Source organism: Artibeus jamaicensis, unplaced genomic scaffold, assembly GCF_021234435.1.
Source record: "Artibeus jamaicensis isolate MK-2021 breed Jamaican fruit bat unplaced genomic scaffold, CSHL_Jam_final scaffold_916, whole genome shotgun sequence".
Lineage (NCBI taxonomy): Eukaryota > Metazoa > Chordata > Mammalia > Chiroptera > Phyllostomidae > Artibeus > Artibeus jamaicensis.
This window is the reverse complement of record NW_026522059.1, coordinates 27,793,962-27,820,631: the sequence shown is the minus strand read 5'-3', so window position 1 is coordinate 27,820,631 and position 26,670 is coordinate 27,793,962. Positions and strand designations below refer to the sequence as shown.

At 39.1% G+C, this 26,670-nt stretch overlaps 1 protein-coding gene across 9 annotated transcripts in view; it reads left to right on the top strand.

Annotated features, from left to right (window-relative positions):
- Window positions 1-26,670, top strand: part of VPS13B (vacuolar protein sorting 13 homolog B) — a 700,507-nt gene that overhangs the window by 518,538 nt on the left and 155,299 nt on the right. For all 9 annotated transcript variants that reach the window (XM_053660831.1, XM_053660829.1, XM_053660828.1 and 6 more), the window contains one exon: window positions 16,151-16,546. In XM_053660831.1, coding sequence (XP_053516806.1) covers window positions 16,151-16,546 — 396 coding nt within the window. The remainder of the gene's footprint in view (window positions 1-16,150; window positions 16,547-26,670) is intronic.

Below are 26,670 nucleotides of genomic sequence, written 5' to 3'. Positions count from 1 at the left end.
GGTGTTATTGATGGAAGCACTCATTTCTGCCACCACCGAGGTCTTTACACTTCACACCTTCCATGAAAACAGCTTGATCTCATTTTCTTGAGCAGCTGTCACACCTGTGAATACTCATTCTCTACCTTCCCTTGTCACAGTGAACACCTTTACTTGGTTCGGACACTGTAACAAAAATCTGAATTTGAATAGCCAAATAAGAGGAAAAAATGTACTGTGACCTAATAATTAAAAATATTTTTATTAGAGTTACTGTTATGCATGAAGTCGGTCTTGATTATAGACTTGGTCCGTGTTTTGCATTTACCTCTCTAAACTAAGGGCAGGAATGGATGCCATCGCTCCTGTCTGTGCGTAGCTGCGCGTGTGTGTAGTGACTCCTCCTAGCAAGCCTCGCTTGCTGAAAGTTTTTTGTCTCTTGCAAATAAAATTCCAAAGGAAGAAGCACTTAACAAAGAAGTTTTCTTTCATAAATGTTATGATTTGGGTATATAACAAGCCATATTGAATCCATTGGGTTTTTGGTAATAGATTTCAAAATACATCATAAATGTAAGTAATATGATGACTAATGGGTCAAGTAAAGTTGGAACATTTTAAATGAGAAAATAGCTGGAACAGTTTTCAGGAAACTTTTCCAGTGGATGTTTGGTCCCCCACAAGGTGTACATTAACATAAACTTAGGGGAATCACCACTGGGACTTGAATTCCCTCTCTGATTTCATTATTACAATATGATTCTTTTCCTTTCCCTGTTAAGTCATCTCCTAGGGTGATGGGAGCGTAAAACAAGTGTAATTTATTTGTATTTGTCTAATCTCCTTTTGACTCAATAGTCATTCATTCCATCATTCTATTTCCTGGTAGCTGTTCAGAAAGTTTTGAAAGGTAATTAGAATCTAATAATTGACAGGTCTGGGTTTACGGGGAAGTTCAAGATACAGAGTGTGCTGTAGGGACAGTGAGAAATGAGATCTGGCAGAGAAATAGATGACTCAGCTGGGAGATTCTCTTACCGAATATTCTTAAAATTTAAACTTTGATAATACGCCATTTGTTAAAGTTCAGTGAGGATTATGGAAAAATTTGAAATCCTTTAAAACAAGAATCTGGGAGAAATTGGAATAAAGTCCACATTAACAATCTATGCCTGGTTCTTGATCCAGTTGTATTTCCAGTTATATTTCCAGTTCTTATAAAACAGCTCCCACTGTCGAATAAAACTTTCCTAGTTCATTTCTTTAACATTTTTATCTTAATAAATAAGATTAGTGTTTTTAATCAGTTTTTTAATTAAGTGTATTGTGGTAACATTGCTTGATAACATTATGTAAGATTCAGGTATGTAACTTTATATCACCTGAATGTTGTGTTTTGTGCTCACCACCCAGAATCTAGTCGTCTTCATCACCACATGGTCGGCCCTCTTCACCCTCTACCCCCTCTCCACCCCTCCCCCCATAACCACCATACTGTTGGCTGTGTCTGTGAGTTTGTTTTGTTTGTCCCTTTGTTGTTTTCTGGTTTATATCATACACATGAATGAAATCATACGGTTCTTGTCCTTTTTGGCCCGACTTATTTCACTTGGCGTGATACTCTCAAGCTCCATCTATGGTGTTGCAAGTGGCAATATTCAGCCCTGTTTTACGGCTGAGTAGTATTCCCTTGTGTGTATGTGCCACATCTTCCTTATTCAGTCATTGGTCAAAGAACACTGAGGTTGTTTCCTTGTCTCAGCTGTTGCGAATAATGCTGCAGTGAACATAGGGGTACATATATCTACACAGATAAGATGCATATATCTCTTTACAAATAAGTGTTTTCAAAATTTTGGGATAGATACACACACAGAAGAGGGATTGCTGGGTCATACAGTGGCTCTATGGTTGAGGAACCTCCATACTGTTTTCCATAGAGGCTGTACCAATTTGTATTCCCAGGAGTAGTATATGAGGGCTCCCTTTTTTCCACATCCTCTCTAAAACTTGTTGGTTTTTTCTTATGGATAGTATCTATTTTAACAGCTGTGAGGTGGTACCTCATTATGGTTTTGATTTGCATTTCCCTCATAACTAGTGAAGTTGAGCGTCTTTTCATATATCTGTCGGCTATTTGTATGTCTCCTTGGGAAAAGTGTTCAGGTCCTCTGCCCATTTTTAATTGGATTGTTTGATTTTTTTTTTGTTCTTGTTGTGTTGTATGAGTTCTTTATATTTTAAATGTTAGCCCCTTATCAGAGGTATCATTTGCAAATATGGGAAATTTCTCCCATTTGGTTGGTTGCCTTTTTGTTTTATTGATAGTAGCATTTTCTGTGCAGAATCTTTTCAGTCTTTATCATGTTTTAAAATATAAACAAAGACCAGAAACTACATTGCTTAATTTTTACTTTAATTTTTCTATGCTAAAAAATACTTTAAAATACTAAACTTTTATTGCATAAGAGTTTTCACTGGTAAATATAACCTTCCTATAATTATGGGACTGAAAATACTTACAATAAAGGCACTAATATTCTACCAGGAAAGTGCCTGGCTAGTTCAAGGATTTGAAAGTCTAGAGACCCTATGTAATAAAAATAGCAGTACAGATTTGTTGACTTATCAGATATGACCATGACTTTATGATTTTGATTCAAGGAGTCACACGTTGATTGACTTTATACTGTAGTAAAGGGAGCTATTTGATTTGTGGTGCTTCTCATTCTGGTCTATACTTCCATCTCCTGGACTGGTACTGCTGAAAAGAATACCCAGTATTGTAGTATAGCCTCATTTCAGCTCTACTTTTTAGGCTCTTGGCCTATAATACTAGCTGACTTGACCAAATGGAGCTGCCTCAGCCTCTCCATTTACACATGCAGCAGGGTTTGTTTTGCAAGGGATGTGGCTCAGCACTGTGGGGTAGGGGTCAGGGGCCCTGTGGCCCGCTGGAGGTCACCATGCACAAAGATTGCACTGTACACAATCACACAAAAACATTTAAAAGGTAAATTATTTAAATAGCCTAAATATCTTTTCCTTATTTATAAAAAGTTAACCTAACACCTGTCTTGCACCATGTATACAGCTCTACTAGATTTTTGAACTTTAAAAATTTTTATCAGTTGCTACTCAGTGACTGTGAGGTTGCATTTGTAACCGTAAGTTTCCCATTATCCAAGGAATGAAGTTCTAATGCATGGATAACGGTTTTGCCTTCACCCCACAGGAGAGGGAAATCAAGTGCCTGAAGCTGCTAGTAAGCAGTCCCCCTGTACCCGTGCACTGGCCTGAGAAGGGGTCCTCTAGAAACCGCAGCACACAGAGTTAAAATTCACATTTCAAAGAAATGAAGCGGAAGAAATCTATAAGAAATTTAGATAGTGAAACTTTCAAGTGATTTTTAAAATAATTGTGTAACAACTACGCTTCTGAAGTTACTAAAGTTTTAAATCATACTGAGACTTTGGGACAAACTTTATGGTAGCGATCCAAGGTACTGCTTCAGATATTCTTATTTCTAAAATTTGTGGAGCCCTAGCTAAGTGTTATGTGTATACTTGCAACCTAATAGAGATTCATGGCTCATAAAGAGAGCAAGACGAGGCAACTCTGCATACGAATAACTCATTCTGCATCTGCCGTCTCCTTTCTGAGTTGCTAGGCTTGTACTCAGTGAACCCTGTGGGCTGTCCTTGACATTGCTTTGGAACATGGATCTTTATGTTTTCAGACTATTCACAGAAGTTATACCTGGTAGAATAAGGTCAATAATGTAACTCAAGTAGATTCATAACTGAAATTTGCTGATCTAGATCAGTGATTTTCAACCTTTTTCATCTCGTGGTACACATAAACTAATTACTGAAATTCTGTGGCACACCAAAAAAAATGTATTTTTTTGTCGATCTGACAAAAAAAAATACATATAATTTTGTTTCACACCAGACAACTATTGTTATGTTGGCTGTTGTCATTTTTTTATTTGACAGTCTAAGGGAAAAGATGTCAGTGCCCCTGACTAAATAGGGAGGTATTGCATGTTTTAAAAATTTTTGTGGCACACTGGTGGAAAATCAGTGATCTAGATGATGGCTGAATATGCTAGATTTCAGTACATTTTTTTTTGTAATACAAACCAAGACTATATCCTCTCTTGTAATTAAACTGCTTTGGATGATGCCACAGTGACCTGTGCTTTTGAGCTTTACTAGCTTAACTGACTCTAAGCTAGGTGTTAAATTAAAGCCCTAACTTATATGTGCCTCAGCATTTGGCAGTAAGATTAGGAATTATCCTCTGGCTTCCCTAATGTTTAGTGATAGCATTCCATTTTTTTCCCTTCCACAGAGGGCTGCCCTGATCTCACCATTAATTAGGGTAAGTTTTACTGCCTTGTCGGAGGGGCCCTAGGGAGTGCAAAGTAAATCTTAAAAACTGACCTAGTACAGTTTCTTAACACTTAGGCCTAAAGTGGGCGTCCCCAGCTTATAAGAGCCATGGACACGTTCAAGCCCTTAACCCTTTTGAGAAACACCTATGAGGGTAAGAAAAAATAATGAAATTGAATGGGAAAAACTATCCTGACACATTGAAATAATTTTGTCTTAATTTTTAAATTAATATACAGTAAAATTATTCTTTTTTTGTATACAGTTTTATGAAGTTTAACATTTGTATAGATTTGGGTAATCACTGCCACGATCAAGATATAGAAGTTTCATTATCCAAAAAAACTCTCATGGAATTCCCTTCTAGTCACACCTTCCCCTGAAGCCTGATCTCCTCTCTAGCTCCTTCAGGGCTTTTGTTTGTCATTTGTTTTGCCTTTTTGAGAATGTCACCCAAATAGAATCATAATGCATGTAACACTCTCCACCTGGCATCTTTCACTCACATGCTGCTGTTCAACCAAGATGTGTCACGTGCATCAGTAGTACGTTTTATTGATGAGTAGCACTCCATTATGTGGGTATGTTACAGTTTAACAATTTTGCACTGAAGGACATTTAAGTTGTTTCCAGTTTTGGTGATTATGAATAGAGCTACTACAAATGTTTGTGAATAAGTTGTATGAACATAATTTTCATTCTCCTATAATAAGTAGCTAGGCCTGGTATTGCTGGGTCATATAGGTCACATAAGAAACTGCTGAAGTATTTTCCACAGTGGCTGTACCATTTGGCATTCCTACCAGAAATGTGTGAGTCCCACTAGCTCCATATCCTCTTCACCACTTTGTACTGTCAGTACTTTTTTTATCTTAGCCCTTCAAATAGATACTTCACTGTCATTTTAATTTGCAGTTTTCTAATGACTAATAGTGTTGAGCATCTGTGTATGTTCTCATCTGCCATTCATATATCCTTTTTGGTGACATGTCTGTACAAGTCTTCTGCCCACTCTAACATTAGGCTGTTTGTTTCTTATTATTGAATTTTGAGAGTTCTTTGTGTGTTCTGAATACAAGTCTAGATACGTCCTCCTTGGAGAACTGTCTGTCCACGTCCTTTGCCCATTTTTTAGTTGGATTGTCTCTCTTCCTGGAGTGGAGTCATATGAGTTCTTTATATATTTTGGACATCAAACCCTTGTCCAAAATATCATTTGCAGATATATTTTCCTATACAGTTGGTTCCCTTTTCATTTTTCTGATGTTTTCTTTAGCCATGCAGAAGCTTTTTATTTTGATGAGATCCCATTTGTTTATTCTTTCCTTTATGTCTCTTGCTCTAGGGGACATATTGTTGAAAATTTTGCTGCATGAAATATCTGAGATTATCCTGCCTATGTTCTCCTCTAGGACTTTTATGGTGTCTCAACTTACATTAAAGTCTTTTATCCATCTTGAGTTTATTTTTGTGTATGGTATAAGTTGGTGCTCGAATTTCACTTTTTTACATGTAGCTGTCCAGATCTCCCAACACCATTTGTTAAAGAGGCTGTTTTTACTGCATTTTATTATGCCCTGCCCCCCTTTGTCAAATATTAGTTGACCATAGAGACTTGGGTTTATTTTTGGGTCTCTATTCTGTTCCATTGATCTGTGCGTCTGTTCTTATGCCAGTACCAGACTGTTTTGATTACAGTGGCCTTGTATTATAGTTTGATATCAGGTATTGTGATCCCTCCTACTTTGTTCTTTCTCAAAATTGCTGCAGCTATTCAGGTCATTTATGGTTCCATATAAATTTTTGAAATATTTATTCTATTTTTTATGTTGCTCCCCATAGGGTTTTTTATTAAATACTTTTGAATTTTATTGTTTAAGTACAGTAGTCTGCCCCAGCCATCCTCACCTCCCCCCTCTGTTTCCACTCCTCACCCCCTTGTTTTTGTTCATGTGTCCTTTATAGTTGTTCCTGTGAAATGTTTATTCTATATATGTGAAATATTTCATTGGCATTTTAATAAGGATTGCGTTGAATCTATAGATAGTTTTGGATAGTATGGACATTTTCATGAGGTTAGTTATTCCAGTTCATGAACACAGTATATGCTTCTATTTATTTGTGTCTTTCTTAACTTCTTTCTTTTGTGTTATGTAGTTTTCTGAGTATAGATCTTTTACCTCCTTGGTTAGGTTTATTCCTAGGTACTTTATTTTTCTTGTTGCTGTAGCAAATGGGATTTTTTTCCTGATTTCTGTTTCTGATATTCCATTGTTGGTATGCAAAAATGCCTTCCATTTCTGAATATTGACTTTGTATGCCACTGTTTTGCGATTCGATCGAATAGTTTTTTTGGTGGAGTCCATAGTGTTTTCCATGTACATTACCATGTCATCTGCAAACAATGACAGTTTTACTTCCTCCTTTCCAATTTGGATGCCTTTCATTTCTTTTTCTTGTCTGATCACTGTGGCTAGGACTTCCAATACTATGTTGAATGGAAGTGGTAAAAGTGGGCATCCTTGGCATGTTCCTGATCTGAGTGGGAAAGCTTTAGTTTTTGCCCATTGAGCATGATGTTGACAGTAGGTTTCTCATATATGGCCTTTATTATGTTGAGAAATGCTCCCTCTATTTCCACTTTGCTGAGTGTTTTTATCATAAATGGGTGCTATACCTTATCAAACGCTTTTTCCATATCTGTTGATATGATCATGTGATTTTTGTCTTTCCTTTTGTTTATGTGGTGTATTATGTTTATTGATTTGCGAATATTGTACCATCCTTGTATCCCTGGGATGAATCACACTTGAACATGGTGTATGGCCTTCCCCCACCTCTGGAAACTAATTATATTTCACCAAAATTCTGTCATTCCTTTTTTCAAACATTTCTAAAAGGTGTGTCTATCTTACACATAGAACAAATTAAATGTCAATATTTGAGAAATCTGAGTGAAGGTACACAGGCTTTCTTTGTTCTGTCTTAGCAACTTGTGCTTAACTTTAAAATTATTTTTAATATATTTTATTGATTATGCTACAGTTGTCCCATTTTCCCCCTTTCACTCCCCTCCTCCCTGCATACCCCCTCCCACCCACATTCTCCCCCTTTAATTCATGTCCATGGGTCATACATACAAGTTCTTTGGCTTCTACATTTCCTATACTATTCTTGCCCTCCTCCTGTCTATTTTCCACCTACCATTTATGCTACTCATTCTCTGTACCTTTTCCCCCTCTCTCCTCCTCCCACTCTCCTGTTGATAACCCTCCATGTGATCTCCATTTCTGTGTTTCTGTTCCTTTTCTAGTTGTTTGCTTTTGTTTTTGCTTTAGGTGTGGTTGTTAATAACTGAGTTTGCTGTCATTTTACTGTTCATATTCTTATCTTCTTTTTCTTAGATCAATCCCTTTAACATGTCACATAATAAGGGCTTGGTGACAATGAACTCCTTTAACTTGACCTTATCTAAGAAGCACTTGATCTGCCCTTTCATTCTAAATGATAGCTTTGCTGGATAGAGCAATCTTGGATGGAGGTCCTTGCCTTTCATGACTTGGAATACTTCTTTCCAGCCCCTTCTTGCCTGTAAGGTCTCTTTTGAGAAATCAGCTGACAGTCTGATGGGAACGCCTTTGTAGATAACTGTCTTCTTTTCTCTTGCTGCTTTTAAGATTCTCTCCTTAATTTTAATCTTGTCTAAGGTAACTATGATGTGCCTTGGTATGTTCTTCTTTGGGTCCTACTTCTTCGGGACTCTCTGAGCTTTCTGGACTTCATGGAAATCTATTTCTTTTGTCAGATTGGAAAAGTTCTCTTTTATTATTTGTTCAAATAACTTTTCCACTTGTCTATCTTCCTCTTCCCCTTCTGATACCCCTATAATTTGGATGTATGAACGTTTAAAGATATCCTGGAGGTTCCTAAGCCTCTCCTCATATTTTTTGAATTCTTGTTTCTTCATTCTTTTCTAGTTGGATGTTTCTTTTTTCCTTCTAGTCCACACCACTGATTTGAGTTCCAGTTTCCTTCTCATTATTATTGGTTCCCTGTACATTTTCCCTTATTTTACTTAGCATAGCCTTCATTTTTTTTCATCTAATTTGCAACCAAATTCAACCAATTCTGTGAGCATCCTGATTACCAGTGTTTTGAACTGTGCATCTGATAGGTTGGCTATCTCTTCGTTGCTTAGTTGTATTTTTTCTGGAGCTTTGATCTGTTCTTTTTTTTTTTTTTTTTTTTGATCTGTTCTTTTATTGGGCCATTTTTTTGGTCTCAATGCTCCTGTTATGTAGTAAGGGGTGGAGCCTTAGGTGTTCACCAGGGCGGGGCAACCCAGTCCCTGGGTTGTGACGCTGTCTGTGGGGCGGGGGTCTGAGAGGGAACAGTGGCACTTGCTCTGCTCTCTGCTGGGTTTCAATCACTTCCCCCACTTCCGACCAGCAAATTGGGCCCTTCTGGTGCTGATTCCAACATGGGTGGGGTTATGTACGTTCTAGGACCCTGTGGGTCTCTCCAATGAACTCTCCTGTGAGGCTGGGAGTTCCTCTTGCTGCTGCCTCAACCCCCACGGGTGTTTTCACTCAGTGGTTTGAGGCTTTATTTTTTTTCTTCCTGGGGCCCTGGTTGCACGGTCCATCCCCCTCTCCAGTTGTTCCTCCCAGTTTATCCACATGCATATGTGGGACCGCCACATCTGCAATCCACCACCACCTCACTGGGTCCACCACTGCAGCCTTGCCCACCAGGGCCCTCCACTGCCACTTTGCCACAAGTCCTCTCCATCTGACTACCCATCTCCGCCCCTCCTACGGGTCTGGAGGAATGTGTCTTTAACTCCTTGGTTTTCGGACTTTCATACAGTTCGATTTTCTGTCAGTTCTGGTTGTTTTTTGTTTCTAAATTGTTGTTGTCCTTTTGGCTGTGTGAGGAGGCACAGTGTGTCTACCTACCCCTCCATCTTGACAGGAAGTCTGTATGACCTTTTTAATGTATTGCTGGATGCAGTTTTTTAATATTTTGCTGAGGATTTTAGCATCTATGTTCATCAGTGATATTGGCCTGTAGTTTTCTTTCTTTGTTGTGTCATTATCTGGTTTGGGGATTAGGATGATGCTGGCCTCATATAAAGAGTTTGGCAGTTTTCCTTCTTGAATTTTTTTTGTAATAGTCTGAGAAGGATAGGGGTTAGCTCTTTCTTAAATGTTTTGTAAAATTCTCCTGCGAAACCGCCTGGTCCAAGGCTTTTGTCCGTCAGGAGTTTTTTTATTACTGCTTCAAATTCACCAGCTGTTATCAGTCTGTTCAGTCTTTCTGGCTCTTCTTCGTTTCGTTTTTGGAGATTATATTTTTCTAGAAATTTCTCCATTTCACTCAGGTTTTCAATTTTTTTGGCATATAGTTGTTCTTAGTAATTTCTTACAATCCTTTGTATTTCTGTGGTATCAATTGTAATTTCCTCCTTTTTCATTCTGATTTTATATATTTTGGTCATCTCTTTCTTTATGAGTCTCGTTAAAGGCTTGTTGATTTCGTTTATTTTTTCAAAGAACCAGCTCCTGGATTTATTGATTCTTAGAGTTGTTCTTTTAGTTTCTGTGTCATTTAATTCTGCTCTGATCTTGGTTATTTCCTTCCTTCTACTCGCTCTGGGCTTTGTTTACTGTTGTTCCACCAGTTCTTGTAGATGTAGGGTTAGGTTGTTTATTTGAAATGTTTCTATGTTTTTTAGGTAGGCCTGTATCACTATAAACTTCCCTCTCGGGACAGCCTTCACTCAATTGATTTTTATCTAGTAGTCTTCTATTCTAAACTCTTGTCAAATTCACTTATTATTTCTTAGAGTTTTTCTGTAGACTCTGGAGTTTTCTACATGGACAATCATATCATCTATCAATAGACATCATTTTATTTCTTCCTTTTTAATTTCATGCTATTTCTTTATCTGCTTGTTTGTTTATTGCCTTGTTACATTGGACAGAACTCCTAGTGTTGTGTTGAGGTGACTAGTGAGAATGTATATCCTTGCCCTGTTTCTGATTTTAGGGGAAAAGCATTCAGTCCTTTGTGAGTATGATGTTAGCTATACCTCTCTATTCATAGTTGACTAAGAATTATCATAAATGTATATCGGATATTGAACTTTTCAAACGCTTTTTCTGCCTCAATTGATATGATCGGGTTTTTTGGTTTGGTTTTACAAGGTGTTTTTTTAAATGTTGTCAATTGTAGTTGTCCCACATTTTTCCTCATTGCTCTCTGTTAATATCATTATACTGATTGACTTTCTAATATTGAAGCAAACATGTAGTCCCAGGGTAAATCCCTCTCGGTTGTGGTACATTATTAGTTGTATATGTTGCTGGATTTCATTTCTAATTTTTTGAGGATTTCTATATCTCTATTCTGAAGAGATAGTGGTCTGTAGTTTTCTTTTATTGTCTTTGTCTGGCTTTGGTATCAGTAATGATTTCTTAAAATGAACTGAGGAGTACTTTCTGCTCTTCTGTTTTCTGCAGCACAAGGGAATGAAGAGAAGAAAGAAGGAAGCAATGAAGGATTTGTATAGTCCCTCTGAGCATTAGGAATTGCCTCTCTACTTCTGGAAGCCAGAAATAGAGGGTTTCTGCTAGTACTTTGTTTCTGCACCTAGTGCCCATGTCTGGGTATTGGTGTTCCGGAATAGGTGTTCGGGGGAGGGGAATGAGAAACTCACCACCACTTTGGTGCTGTTTTGAAATCTAGTCACCTCCAGTCTGCCTGTCACTACTTCCTTTTCAGAGTCCTCAGGTAGCTCCTCTGTATAAGTTTTTTATACCTGTGTTCCCTCCAGGTTTTGTAGCTGCATAGAGTGGCAAAGGCAGGGTTTCATCTTTCCCAGAACCCTAAAATAATGTCTAAAGAGACAGAATTGGCAACTAAGAAAGAGAAGATGTTTTTGCTTTGGGGGAATAAATAAAAGAAACAGGCAAATAATTTTTAGTTTTTGAAAGTCCACTTATACTCACATTAGAAATGGGAAATATCATGTGGGTAAATATGCATTTGAAATTCGTATTAGTTGTCTATTAATGTGTAGTGAATTACCACAAATGGTGCTGGCTGACAGCAACACAGATGTGTATGTGTTGCAGTTCTGTGGGTGAGGAGGCCTGGTGGGTTCAGCTGGACTCACTGCTCAGAATCTCACAAGGCCAAAATCACCGTGTCAGTTGGGCTGGACTCTAATCTAGAAGCTCCCGGGAAGAATCTGCTTTCAAACTCATCCCAGTTATTTCTATAATCCAGGTTCTTGTGGTTGTGAGACTGAGATCCCAAATTCCTTGTCAGCTGATGGCCAGGGCTTCCCTCAGCTCTAGGGCCACCCCTTCCATCCCATGTGACCCCCACCATCCCCATAGCAGCAATGACGTGTACTAGCGCCATTCTCCTGCTTCAGACTTCTCCAACTCCCCTTCTGCCTTCTTCACGTGCCTTCTGAAGGGCTCATATAACTAGATAACTTTGGTGTTTTAAATTCAACTGACGGAGTATATTTATCACAGCTATAAAATCTCTTTATAGCACATCACTTTATTTCTCCAGGTAGCACAGCACTCCCTGGGTCAGTCCTGGATTTAGTAACCAGGAGACAGGAATCTGGGGGAGGAGAGCCAGATTGAGAGTTCCGCCCAGCACGGAACCAGAGTAGAATGATTTGGAGCACTCTGGCGTGAAGCCACCAAATGCACCTCATGTTGCTTTGAGGCCCAGAACTAAGTATCAAAAATGAAAAATATGTACTCACAGAATGTGGTTGGTGGGAGATATAATCTCATTTAAAAGTAATTGTACAGGGCAAGTTTTGCAGGTCAGCTTCTTGGAGAAGATGATGGGCTGTATCCTGTACATTGTTAAGCCAAAATAAGGTACAGTAGACAAAGGAGCAACATGAACAAAGGCCTAGTGGTAACAGCATGGGTTGGGAAAGTGGGTTCTGTAAACTGCATGATATTTCTGGAACTTTAAAATGTAGGGTGGGCATGGCTGTAGCGAAGGCAAAATAGGGCCTTTTTTTTTTCTTTCTAAGGAGCTTGGTCTTTATTCCATAGGTAAAGAAGAGCCATTAAATAGTTTTATGCAGAAATGAGCCAACAGGATCATATTGGAAACAAATCACTTGGAAATTACATGGAAGACTTGATTGACCAGAATTAGTCTAGATAGAAAAACCATTTAGGAGGCTTTCAAAGGCATGGAGGGAAGAGATGGGAAGTAACTGGAATATTGATAGAAGGGACTTGGATTCAAGCAGTATTTTAGAAGTAAAACTGACAGAACTTAATCACTGAGTGAATTTGGACCAGGAAAAGAGGTAATGAAAGGAGTCAAAAGTCAGGTTTCTGATTTGAGCTATTTGGTGGATGGTAGAGCCATTAGTTAAGACAGGGCATGTAGCATGACTGAGAGGAGTTAATGGATAAGCTTGATGAGCTTGTGGAAATTCAGTAGGAAAGAAAAATCCATGTAATTTTTCCTTCATAACATCATTAAATGCTCATTAATACTTATTATAGACCAGAATATTAAGGTCTAGGACAGTCTTTACTGTCCAGGAGCTCAGTTCACCAGACTGACCGATACCTAAGGAGTGCCTGGTGACGGCACGGTGTACGGGATATCCTGGAATCGGAGGAGTGGCTCCTCGTTCGGCTGCAGGGGCCAAGAAGGATTTCCTGGAGGCAGTAACTGAAGGACTAAGTCTCAAAGGACATGTTGGGTAACTAACCCGAGAAACAGGAAAAGTTTTAGGTTTTTTTCTGCGTCACTGGGACCATGGTGGTGCCTGAGGTGGAGCTCATATTGACATGGCGGTCAGCAGCTCTCACGCATACCATTTATCCCTGCACGCCTTCCCAGTCTGCAGTCAGCAGTGGTTCGGAAGGTGGATATTTGAGCTGCTCCCTGGGGAGGTCCTCATTGTTTCTTTGGCTACAGGATGAGCATTTCTCACCCTTACCTTAAGACGTCATGTCCTGAATCGAGGCAAGATCAGATAGCTTCAGGCCCCAACATCCGAGTCTTCTTTCTACTTTAACTCTGTTTTGTCACTTAAGATGGTTCTTCTGTTTTTTGTTTTTCCTTTTGGTTAAAGGTGGTCTCTTTTGTAAGACCACAGAATTTGGAGGCCCAGCCTACATAAAAGGATACATGCTTTTGAAAAATCCAGTCGCCCTACAATATTTTGTCAGCCAGCCTCTTTCAGTATCCAGAATTCTACAACTCACAGATAATGCCCCCAACACATGGTGCTGGTGTATTTGGATGTCCCCATGAAATGTGTGAAGTTGGACCCTGACTCACACAGTACAACAAGTTAACTCAAGGGGGATTATAGACCTAAACGTGAGAGGTAGAACTGTAAAACTCATAAAAGAAAACAGAAGCATAAATATTTGTAATTGGGCTAAACAGTAGTTTCTTTGTATGACACCAAAATAAGAGATATATTGGACTCACAAAAGTTAAAATTGGTGCTGCAAATGATGGCATAAAAAAACTGAAATGACAATCCACAGAACTGGAGAAAATATTTACAAATTCTATATCTGATAGGGACTTGTATTAGAATATATAGAGCTCATACAATTCAATAATAAAAAGACAAATTGCCTGATTTAAGGATGAGCAAAGGATGCGAATAGACATTTTTCCAAGGATATATGCAAATAGTCAATTAGCACATGAGAAAATGTTTAACATCATTAGTCATCAGGAAAAATACCAAAAAAAAAATCACAACAATACCATGTCACGCTGGCCAGCACGGCTGTAATCACATACGACCCAGCTGCCCCACTCGTAGGAAGGTACCTAGTGGAACTGAAAACACATCCACAAAAAAATTTGCATAGGAATGTTCATAGCAGCCAAAAAGTAGAGAAAACCCAAATGATTGATAATGGGCAAACACAGTGTATCCCCTTATGACGAAGTATTGGCCACAAAAAAGAATGAAGTGTTAATGACACATGTTTCCATGTGAATGGACCTGGGAAACATGATGCTGCCTGAAAAGCCAAACAAAAGGCCAGATATTGTATGATTCCGTTCGTGTGAAATATCCAGACCAAGCAAACCTGTGGAGATGCAAATTAAAGTAATAGTTGGTGGGGCTGGAGGTGGGAGTGGGTGGGAGCGAAGGCTAAGGGTGGGGGCTTTGTGCGGATGTACTGGTGAGAAGGCCCTGGGATTCTGCCCTGGTGATGTCTGTGCAATCTCATGAGTAGACCAGAGACCATGAACTGTATACTTTAAGAAGGTAAATTGCATGGCATGTTAGTTATATGTCAATAAGATGTTTTAAAAAGTAATTTTTTAAGTTAGGTTATTTTCTCCTGTTTTAAAAATATGGGGAGCAGGGAACTTTTTAACAATGCAGATGGGTGGCTTAGATGTCTGCCTCTTTCCAGTGAACAACCAGTCAGAAAAAAAACTCTGAGTTCTGCTAGTCCTGACTAAAGAAGCACAGGAGAAGGCACACTTAAAAGGGATGGTACCCTGAGGGACCCTGGGTAGCCAGGAGGAAACCCAAGGGTGCTGACGCCTGAGAAAGGGGAGACAAGGTCCTCCTTATGAAGAGAGATGTAGATAATGAAATTATTAATAAGGACTGTTAACTTTAGCTGCTTAATAACTTTGCTATTCCTAGCTCCATCAGGGATGGAGATACAATACAATGCCTTGTATAGTCTTCAAGCCCCAATGAAAAGAACACCTGTGAGGTTCAGTGAAGCTCCAACACCGATTGAACACACGCATATGCAAGACGCACTGTGCTAGAGTCCTTGGATTATAAAGATGCGTGGCACACTCTGCCTTTACAGTGCTTATAGTCTTATGTCTTATGATAACGAAGCCATAAGAAAGACAATGAAATAAGGCAAGCACAGAAATAATAAGGCTATTCGTTTCTTTAAAGATTTATTTTTTTTAGAGAGACGGTTAGGGAGGGAGAAAGGGAGAGGAACATCAATATGCAAGAGAAACATTAATCAGTTGCCTTTCTTACACCCCCAGCTGGGCACCTGGCTCACAACCCAGGCATGTGCCCTGACCAGGAATCAAACTGGTGGCCCTTTGATTCCCAGCCTGGCGCTCAACCCACTGAGGCTATTAGTTTGAGTGTCTAGTGGCTATGTGGCAGATAAGGACAACTTCTGGTATATGATAAATATAAAATGAACTATAGGGTTTAAGAAATCTCAGTTTACCCATGATGAGGTATTTGAAATTTTATTACTGCAAAATATAATATGGGGCAAGATGTAGAGACTCTTCAGGTTTGCAGCAGATTGACAAGGAGAAACAAACTCTGCATACATATATTTGGTCAGAGAATGTTAGGAAAGGCTACTTCCGTTAGTGAGATGTGTTTATTAATACCAGTATTTATGTCAGATTTTGTGCCGGATATGAGGGGAAGAAGAGATGCCAGCTGCAGTAACGAACTGGAAAGGCTGCTTCATTTTGCCGTGGTCGGGAGGGCAGAAGGATATGTTCATGTGTGGCCTTTATTCCATCAGGAACGGGGTCACATGGATTAGGACAGGAACATGGACTTAAGTAGTTCAGGGAGTATGTTCTCTCACGTCACTACATGGAAACAGTAGTCAGGTGATTGGTAAGAATTACACCTGGCATTCTAATGAGTCCACAATACAAGTGTTGGGGAACTTAAACAAGAACAAAGAGGGTCAGTAATTTTCTTATCTTTTTCAATTCTGTAGCTGACATCAATTTGGAGATATCGAAGCCTTTGAAAGCAAACCTGAGTTTTACCAAGCTGGATCAGATAAACCATTTTTTAAAGAAGCTAAAAAGCACACACAGCAAAGAGACTTCAACCCTTTCGGACACCACGCTGCCTAAGGATGAACTTCCAGCCTCCAAATGTTACCGTGGGAAGTTGTCTAAACCCAGAGTACATGGTGATGGGGCACAGAAGCCTCCATTCCAAGAAAACATGTGGAGAACTGTTTCCTGCTTTCAGAAAATTTCTGTGCATACTACTCAGATTGTGGTCTCCATGGAAACTGTCCCCCATCCTAACAAACCATGCCTGTTAGCATCTTTATCAGCCCTCAGTGGAAGCCTTAATGTTAAAGCAGCACAAAAAGTACCTGGTAAGTCACAAAAAAGGGGACAGGGAGATGGCAGCGTGACCTGTTAGCATCTGAAAATGCATGATTTTGATGATTTGCATCATTGGGAGGTTAAAGTTTTAACGGCCATTCGAGATGGGGACATTTCTAGTTCGTGACCTTATTTTAGTGAAAATTTTATAACAAATGCTTTGAGCTTATGAATTTCAATGCACTAAACTAAACTGTGCCTACCTACTTCTTCAGGTATGTTCCGATAGTCTTTAAAACTGTTTGTTCCTAAATTTCTCTTTTCTAAAACAGCTGTAGTGGAACAATAAGAAATGGTTTTATGAACCATTCGAGTAAATGGTTTTCAGGGTGTGGTCCCAGAACCAACAGCTTCAGCATCGCCTAAGAACCTGTTGGAAATGCAAATCTTCAGACTATACCTTTGACCTACCGAATCAGAAACTCTGGGCACAGAGCCCAGAAATCCATGTTGCAAAAGCCATACGGGTGATTCCAGTGCACTGCCTTAAGTCACTGGTGACAGTTTATTTAAACAAGAGAAATGGCTCTAGTGGCAGGTATGCTGCACAAGGTATAACAGAAGTCAGGGTTCCACTCTGCAAGGACGGTGAGGAAAGGCCATGCGCCTGCACTCAGCCTCTCCAGGAGGGGCATGGGCTCTGCAAACGGACTGTCTCTGATGGGTGCAGAGGGGAGAAATGAACAGGCAGCGACATCTACATTTTCTTCTTTTGTTACCATGACTAAATTGTTACGTGCTTTTTCACACCGAATCAAAAAGAGTAGGCAGAAGGAATGCGAGGAGGGAATGAAAAGACAAGGCACAGGTGGGAAATAACAGTTTTCAATCACCGAAACTGCTACTGTAAAAGTTCAGGGCACAATGCCAGAAATGGTACTTTGAAAGTAAAAGTAGCAAAAGGGAAACATTTTTTTTTTCATGTTAATTTGCAGGAAAGATTTGGGGGTGGAAGGGGATAAAGTAAATCCTGAAACTATATGCAACTTAGTGGCTTACTAAAAAGTAACTAAGTGGCAGCTGGAGACCATAGCTTCTTCGTTCCATATAGCCACTTTGGACACAGTAGTTTAAGAGATAGGAGAAAAGTTTTATAGTTGAGAAGTATGGACGTTGGGCCGAAAAATAGATGATTTGTTTCTTTCTCACCAGAAATATTTGTGACCAAGCCAGCTAAAATCACTAAACAATTTTTTTAATTGTCCGAAAAGTTAGAAATGAAAAATGTTGGGTCCATGGGACATGAAAGATTATGGCACATGGAGGCCACAATGTTTGATTTGTCCACAAGTAGATCGCAAACAGGACAACATGGGGCCATTCCCACACCTTTCCAGTTACACCTCAGCCATATAGCCAGGGGAGGTTGGGACTCAAGCAGAGTGAAGGAGTCTAACTATGTTGTGCTAAATTCTCGGTCCTTTTCTGTTTTCAGCCTCACTTCTTGCTTTATGCATTAACTATTCATGTTTTATCCACATTTGATGGTGTCTATCCTTGTAAACATCTCTAAAATATAATTAAAATCCTCTCAGTTATACAAGGTAGTAGACTCATTCTGTAACACAACTTGCTTTTTCCCTTTCATGCTAGAAAAACTACATACCCCTATTTCTTTTGCAATTATGCTCTTCAATCTAGGTAAACACAGAAGTAGAAACTATACCTTTGACTAAGACATAAGTTATGCAACTCTAATTATGGTATTAAGCAGATCTTCTGAAATAGTTACTGGTGTCAACGAAACCAAAATAGATTGAAGTTAGCCATTTAAAAGGAACAGTTTTATTATGAGAGCATAATAAACACCAAATCTGTTTTCTCTACATTTCTGCTTAGTGTAATGGCATGCTCAAATGTTTCAAGAAGATAACCAAGTCAGCAAAATAATAATAAATTATAATTAAGTGAAATAATATTGTGTTCAGTCCCAGTTATTGCTGAAGGCTGATTTCTAGGAAATTATAATTGAGAGATTACTACATATTTCCAAAAATTGATTTTTAACTAAGCAAACATTTTTTAAAGTAAAATATAATTTAAACTTTGAATGTTTATTTCACTATATAGTTAAATATCTAAAAAATCCTTGCTTTGTAACTTGGATGAAATATATGTAATTATATACTTGAGGTGTATTTTTTGATAAGTGGTAAAAAGTATACAACACCAAAAAAAAGCCCTTCTACCAGTAGTCGTATTTCATATTTTTCAAATGACACTGTTCTGCATGCAAGCAAAATTTTTATAGTATATCTGTGGGCTCCACCATTAATGTCAGGTTTTTATAGTTTGAATCTAATACAGAAATACTTAACTGTGTCTTTGATTTTATAGTTTATAGAACTATTGTGACCATCTGCAGCAGCTGCACTTTTCAAATTATTTGCTGAACCAAATTGAGCACAGTGACAAAAGTAGTCATCTCAGATGTGCTGTTAAACAGAGAGAGAAGGCAGCACTGCCTCGGCACAGCACAGCCATCTGCTGCGCAGATGTTATTGTATAGGATGACTGAAGATAAAATAATTGTAGAAAATTTTCATTAAAACCTCAACAATTTGCACTTGTTTATGCGAATCTGCATAACTCCCCAATGAGACAACACACTTGGGGTTTCTTTGGTTCTCACTCACTTTCTCTTTGATCCTTTTTGATGTGCTGACTTTAATAAACACAGTCAAAAACACTGTGCAAAAACATCATGGAAAAAACTACAAAGGAACAATTATAGCAGCAGAAACGACTCTAATCCCTAACTTACGCAAGCTATTTTTAGTGAAATATTTTTTTTAACACTCTTTATGTGACAATGTTATATAAACAGGGTAAAACGGTCCTTTCCAGATGAGTTTTAATTTAGGAGCTGAAATACATTTGTAATGCTAGAGGAATCTTATGTTCTAAGTAATATTTAGGGAAACACAATTGAGAATGTGTTGTAGGCATGTTTCCTCACTTCTGAAAAGCACAAAAATATTTCAGTTCACCTAATTATATTTTTTATCATTTAACTGTCATAAGCTTATGGGAAGTACACGGGAAAAGGAAATAGTAAAAGAGTAAAGGGGGAAAGTTGCTTTTCCACCCAAGACATTGTCAATACGTTTAGATCTGAAATGCTTTGGTATTCATTTACTGGTTTTTACAATGGAAGATGTACAGATTACTCACTGAAATGGGTTCTTTGTTTGAAACAAAATGAAATGGTTAAGTATTTTCCACTTAAAAAAATTCTGAGGTTTTCTTAGTCTGTTGTACTGTTCTGCGATCTTCCACTATGAGAGTTTCAAGGGACTTGATTTTTTTTTAATTCCACTCGGCAGATGCTAGTGTAACAGTGAGTTACAATGACCTAACTTGTATTTCTGCTAGAATACTTACTTTCTCCCATATGTCTGTGGGAAAAGGGCCCTAAAGTTGATTTCTGTAAACGTAATGCTTGTATTTTAAGGTCAGTGTATAATATTGTGGGGGGGGGGGAGAAAAATTATGATTGTACTATTATCAGTAAGAAAATGAATCTCATTTGGAAATTATATCTTATTTTCTGAATCACTTTAAGGCAGGTAGTATTCTTCTGCTCTCCATTAAATCCGTCCCATTCTGTAGTATGTTCTTTTTAAAAATAGCCCCTTTCCCCCCACATGGATGTTTGAAGTGTGCCTCTTTGGAGAAGCCGTAAGTATGTAGCCATAAATTCTGAGCTAGCAGTGTAGCACTTTCCATGAGCAGCGTGGGGAGTGAGCTGCAGACTTTAGCTCCCCTTGTCAGAGTAAATTATGGCTCTATTAGGGCGGCAGTCCTTAGATTTCTGCAAACAAGGGCGCCCAGCTCAGGCTGTGAAATAGCTGTGCTTTAGGCTTCCTTGCTCTTTCCCAGGGCCACTCGGATTAGCCATCTCTCTGTCGATGAAGGCAAAGGGAAATAGGATGTGAACAAGTTAGGTAGTACAAAGGATTTGGGGAAGAGCCTAAGTGAGGCCATCTTGTCTGGCATTTTGTCCAGAGTCGGGAAAAGTTGCAGGGGTCCCAGTTCCAAAGGGACCTTCCATCCATGCGGAAAGCAACAAGTTGAACTCCTAGTCAAAGAGCCGTGGTTTAAACAACTTTCACTGCCCCAGCCTCTGTCATCCAGATGTACTTATCTTTGTGTGTAAACAAAAGTAGGGGTGAAGCATAACCATATTATTTTTCATGTATACAAATGTATCTTCTCATGTTCACCGAATTCAGGACCAATAAGATATAAAGAATCAAAAGTTCCTTTTCATGTTGAAAAGTGAAACCGGACCATTAATTGATAAAAGTGGGGCTCCAGCTTTTCATTCCATAGTTAACGGGATCTCTGGAGGAGAATCTCCTAAGGCGTCATCGCAGGCAGGGGATGCTCCAGAGATGCAGGGACGCCCGAGTGGAAACAGAACACTGAATTAGAGATGACTGCCTAAAATAATATGTTCCAATAAGAAGCCATTTACAACACCCCAAAGACTGTTACTTTTAGAAAGAAATAGTACTTCTTCCGAATGCCTGAACACTAGGAAATGAATTCTCTGACAGTTAAAGCCAGAGGACAGACTTAATTTTCAGCAGCCACTGAGGACTGACATGCAAGTACAGCTGGTAGACAGCTAAACAAATCACTAACTGACCTTGATGAATATTGGGTGTGGGCATCAGGGTCTTGTCATTTTTGACACTGTGTCCCAAGTAGCTTAAACCCAGCATTGGAGGAAAGGTAGAGACCTCATTGAGCGTAACATCTGGGATTTTATTTGTCATTTTGGCATACTTCGCAAGCGCAAAAGAAAGAGTAAAAGGGGATTATCTTGACAATGAAATGAGTTACTGAATCTTGTGCTAATGAAAAGCAGAGGAATTCTAATGCCTTTCTATAGTCCCTGAGGTAGAGGTGCGTTTATAGTTCTGCAGAAGTAAAATGTAGGCAGGCCCAACAGATGGCCTAAGAGTCCGTGAAACCTGATACCCCGCATCCCAGGACGGAGTACCACTATTAATCCTGGTCAGATTCCCTCCTATTACTTTATAACAAGGTTCAAAGTTGCTACTGGCGAAGTGGCATGTCCCCCTTTTTTGACTCTTAAATTATCTATAGATTACTGAGTTTTTTCAACAGTGATATTTTTCTGTGCATAGTGGTAGAAGGAGACATTCAAAAAAACTAGAATAGGAAGTTCTGAACAATGAATGGGAAACAAGTAGAAAAAGTTAAATTCCCATAACTTTCTTCCAAAATAATGTCCCCTATTATTTTTCAAATATAGTGGGAAATAAAAAACGTAAATATGTAAGATACTTTCTTGGGGAATAATTCTTTTGTTCTCTTCTTCTTAGAAATCATATGCAATGGAAAAGAAATCCCAACATACAAGCTTTATTCTTCTTGTTGTAATTTTTATCAGAATGTCTTATTAGGTAGGATTTTGGACAATAATGAGCAACAGGAACACTACTCTCCTAGAATGACAGCGGACATGCGCTGCCCAGGCATTTTTACGCAGTCGCTTCATCTTTTGTTTGACCAAATTATGTTAATGCAGGCCTCCACATCTTTTATTTGGGATATTTAAATTTTTCTCTGGCAAGGGTTTGTGCATTTTTAAGTGTTATGTACATTTTTTGTTTTTGTGCTGGGTGGTTACTATAGCTCTTGCAGAGATAGGGGAGCAACTGCAGATATTTAGAAGATAACCTCTGGGTCAGGTTTCCGATGTGTTAACTTCCAGGTGGCTTGAAAAGTAAAAACCACGTAACCCGCACCTGGCTTGGGCTGTCGAGCTCGGCTCACGTGCTGTGCTGCGTGGACACCAAGTACCTGCCCACCCTTCCGAGGGTGAGCTCATCACACAGAGATAACCATCTCTGACTTTTCCTTCTGATTCATCACCGACCTGAACTCCGTTTGAACCTTGTTAGACAAAAAGCAAGCAGGATTCCTGGCCCAGGCTATAAAATATAATTAAGCCCTTTTGAAATGATGTGTAAAAGAACATTGCTGTACCCCCACTTATAACCACTACCACCACCACAACCAATAAAGTTAAATCAAGCACTGCCTGTAATGGATTAAAATAATAAATGTTCCTGGATTTCAGTGTTTGAAGTACTTGAAGAAAACAGGCTCCCAGCAGCCCGGGTAGCTGAATGCAGGAGAGACATTTATTAATGACGAGTTCAAGGATTTGGCCTGTTTAAGATCATTACTTTCTGTTTACCGTGTGTTACACATCTCTTATGTTTTTACACAACCCACATGTGTCCACATGCAATAATGAGAAGCTTTTTTTCGACAAAAGAATTGTTAATTGTGTAAATATGGTTCTCTTGGGGAACATGAAGTCTTCATAAGACTCTGCTCTCTTCTAATGAGAAATCCAGTGCAGTTGTTAGACTCTTCCAAGTATATCCACCTTCAAATCTTGTCTCTAGCTACATTCGTGTTTTTCTTCCTATTGTTTTTGGTTACCAAATTCCAGACTTAATCTAGATGGCTAGAAAAACGTTGACCTCAGCTCATGTGTGTTAGAATTGTGTCACCTTGCACTGGATTTTGTGTGTTTTAATGTACTGTACCAAAAACACTGCTTTTTTATTTCTTCTCCTAGTTTTAGCAGAGATATAGTAAAGAATTATTTCTTTCAATATAGATACATTTGGGGGAAGAAAAGGACAACTGACAAAAATTTCCCATGTATACATATTAATCACAATGTTCCTTGGACAGGAGGGGAAAAGGGACCTTGAAGACAACAAAAATGGTGTCAGTTAACATGAAGCTATCTCACTGTGCAAAATCCTATTGGAGAAGAAAGTTTCCAGTCCTAGTAATTAGATACTAGAAATCTTTCACTTAACAGCTTCTCCTCTGCATCCTTGACAGCACCTTGCAGCTCAGTACGAGGTGAAATGGACGCAAGTTGTTAGAACCCCAGCACTGGGACTTGGAAAGGTTAGAAGTACACCTCCGTCCCCCACTCAGCCTTTAGTTTCACCTGTGGCCACAGTGCATCACCCTCTCATCCACATAAGCCAGTGGGCTCTTTGCTAGGAAATTTTCTGGCAAAGCCACCCTGCCAGTGACAAGCGACTGAAGACACATCGTAGATGTTCTTTTGCTCTCTGGCCAGGCCCCTGGACCTGTAGGCTGTGTTGGCATAAAACCGCGGCTATGCAAGACAGCTGGGGACAGGAAAGTGCATTCATGCACGACCCTGTTACCAGCTGGAAAAATGAAATTACTAAAAGCTCACTAATAGCAGTGGTTTTTATAAAGCAACATGGTGCTGGAAGGAGGTGGGCAGAGCCTGAATCCCAGCCCTGCTACTTACTGGCAGTTGACTATGGTGAAAGTTACAACTTAGCTCATTTCTGAAATCAAGGCAAAAACACTTCATTCACAGGGCTGTTGAGAACATTAGGTGAGATCATGTATGAGGAATACCCTACAGCTTCCTTGGTACAAATTTCTTATATTCCTCAATAAATATTGTGGGAGGTAGGGTTGGTATCTTCCTCCCCCAACTCCAGACATACCAGGTGAATGCTGAGGTCATAGACCATTACATTTTAGAGGTGAAAATTATCTTAAAGATCTTTCTTCTCTTTATCAAGAACACTTTTTCTTCTTTCCCTCACAGACCTCATGATCCAAACCAACTGTATTTAAGATTACGTAGCTCACGTGACTGTACCTACCTGACATGACTCTAACCAAAAATAAAATTCTTAGTACACCTCCACAGTCCTGTCTCACACAAATTCACTTCTTTCGGGTTCCTAAATACTGGAACTACTTCAGGGACCGCTATTACTATGTGGGGCTTCCGAAGGGTCAGAGGACCCTGGGGTGGGTGTTCTGAGGCACTGCAGGGGCCGTACCACGTGTCTCCAGCTTCTGCTCTTTCTGTTACACCAGTTGTTAAAAACCTGGATTATGTAAATCAAGACCAGTCTTGAAACCTTTGCAGTAAATAACTTAGCCAGTCATTTTGCTTTCAACATTGTTTGAATAAGTTTATACCAATTTTAACATCCATGTGACTTACTTTTTTAAAACATTGATTCACCAGCAGTTTCCTAATGTGATTAAGTTAAGCAGCTACTGTATTCTTCTAAAAACCTATGGAGTGTGTATTTGCTAATGTTCTTTCCTCTCTGGGAAGGTTGTCCCACATTTCCCAATATGCACAGTCAGACCTGCCAGTCTGGTTTTTGTTTTAACATAGACACGTGATCCAATCAAGTTTTATTTTTCTAATAAACTGACACAACTGTAAAAACAGTGAGCATGGTGGCAGATTGGAGGGAAGGAAAGAGGCAAAGCATATCCTCCATCACCCTTCAGTGTTTTTAGTTTGGTTTTTTTAGTATCTAAGAGTTTTAAAACATTTCTCAAAAAATAACTTTCCAGACAAGGGCCAAGTGTAAATAGCCAACTCAGCAGACATTTTCATCTTTCATGAGTAATTCCCCCTTTCTTTATGTGAACGGGAAGAACAATCCTGTTTCTGCTGCTTACCATTTTCTTATGTTTAAAGGAACAGGTGTGGATTAATGTAGGGGTCCCAGCTTTCACTTACTCATCTTTAAGGACTGGGTGGGAGTCTCTGGAAACTGGAAATCCCACCCATGAGAAATCATTAGAGGCTTGGAGAGGGGATCCAGGGTAGCAGGTAGACCACCCAGTTGGACTGTGGGCTCGCGGCTGGCCTTTCTAGTGAAGCTGGGAGCACGCGCATCCCTTTCCGCCCAAACTTCAGAATCCAGAGTTCTGACAGTGCTGTCCAAGAATTAATCTTACCGTGTATTGTAGTATATTACTAAGTACAACAGCATAGGCTTATTACAAACTAGAATGTGATTTAGTGGGATCTGATTGGCTTAACATATTCAGATCAAGGAGGGGGAAACAGGATTTTCATTTTCATGGTTAAAACACCCAAAGTACCATTTTTGTGTGCTTCAGCATAATTAGTTGAAAGAACAGAAATGGAAAGATTTCTAATTTCTTTAAGGACTGTATTTACAAAAGTTTTTTTCTCGTCCTCTCGTTACTTATGGTCATGTTTTCATGGATCACACGGATACTTTTCTCTTCCTCACCTTTTGAGGCATCCCGAAGCTTCACTGTTATGCAAATCGACTTGTGGATGTATCTAACACATGTTTGCTGATTTTCTAGTAGCTTAGATTACTTCCAGCTGGATAAAAAAGTACCTGGCTATGCTTTGCTAGCACATGTCATCATTGAGAACTCTCTCTAATGACATACAGAAGCTTGATTTAGATTGCATTTCGCCCAGTCAGCATGCAGACGTAGGGGCCTCACTGAGGGTCTGGTAGAGACTCGTGATGCAGGGCTGGCAGCATTTTGTAAACAGTCTCCAAAACAAGTGATTTGCCTGAATCAGTCTTCTGAGGGAGTATTTTAAACGTCATCAAACTACTTGTTCCTTGAACTAAATTTTTACCCTCATTGTAAAGTATGTCAGTGTGCCAACCAAGCAAGATTATCTGTTTATCACACCAATTGTTTCTGAAATTACTTCTCAGTGCTGTTACACCTCATTTAGTTTAATTAAATATCTACCATTATTTTGCTAGAGTGAAATTAAAAATATAAACACAGATTTTTGAAAGAAGACAACAGGAAAATCAGACAGAAAAGTGTTCTATGGAGTGGAAGGAGGTAGAGGGAAGAGGTTGCGTACTCAGCCAAAACGACCCGAGCACACAATCACCAAATGCCGTGTTGGATCCTGGATAGGAAAAAGATGGGAGAGGAGAAACTGGTGAAATTTGAATAAGGGGTCTAAATTAGTTAGCGCTATCGTGTTGATGTTAAAGTACTGGCTTTCGAGAACCGTGCTGGAGTAAGTTGTTAACGTTAAGGGAAGGTGGGGGAAGGACATCAAAGTTGAGGGCTATCTGTCACCTTTGCTGAAAGCCTAAAATTATTGCAAAATTAAAAGTTTTTTTAAATGACCCAATTCGAGATTGATTAAATAACTTTAATAATATTCATGCTTTTAAACTGTAAGTGACCGTTTTAAATCTTGTACTTCCACAAAATAGTTCTTTGGTTTTTTTTC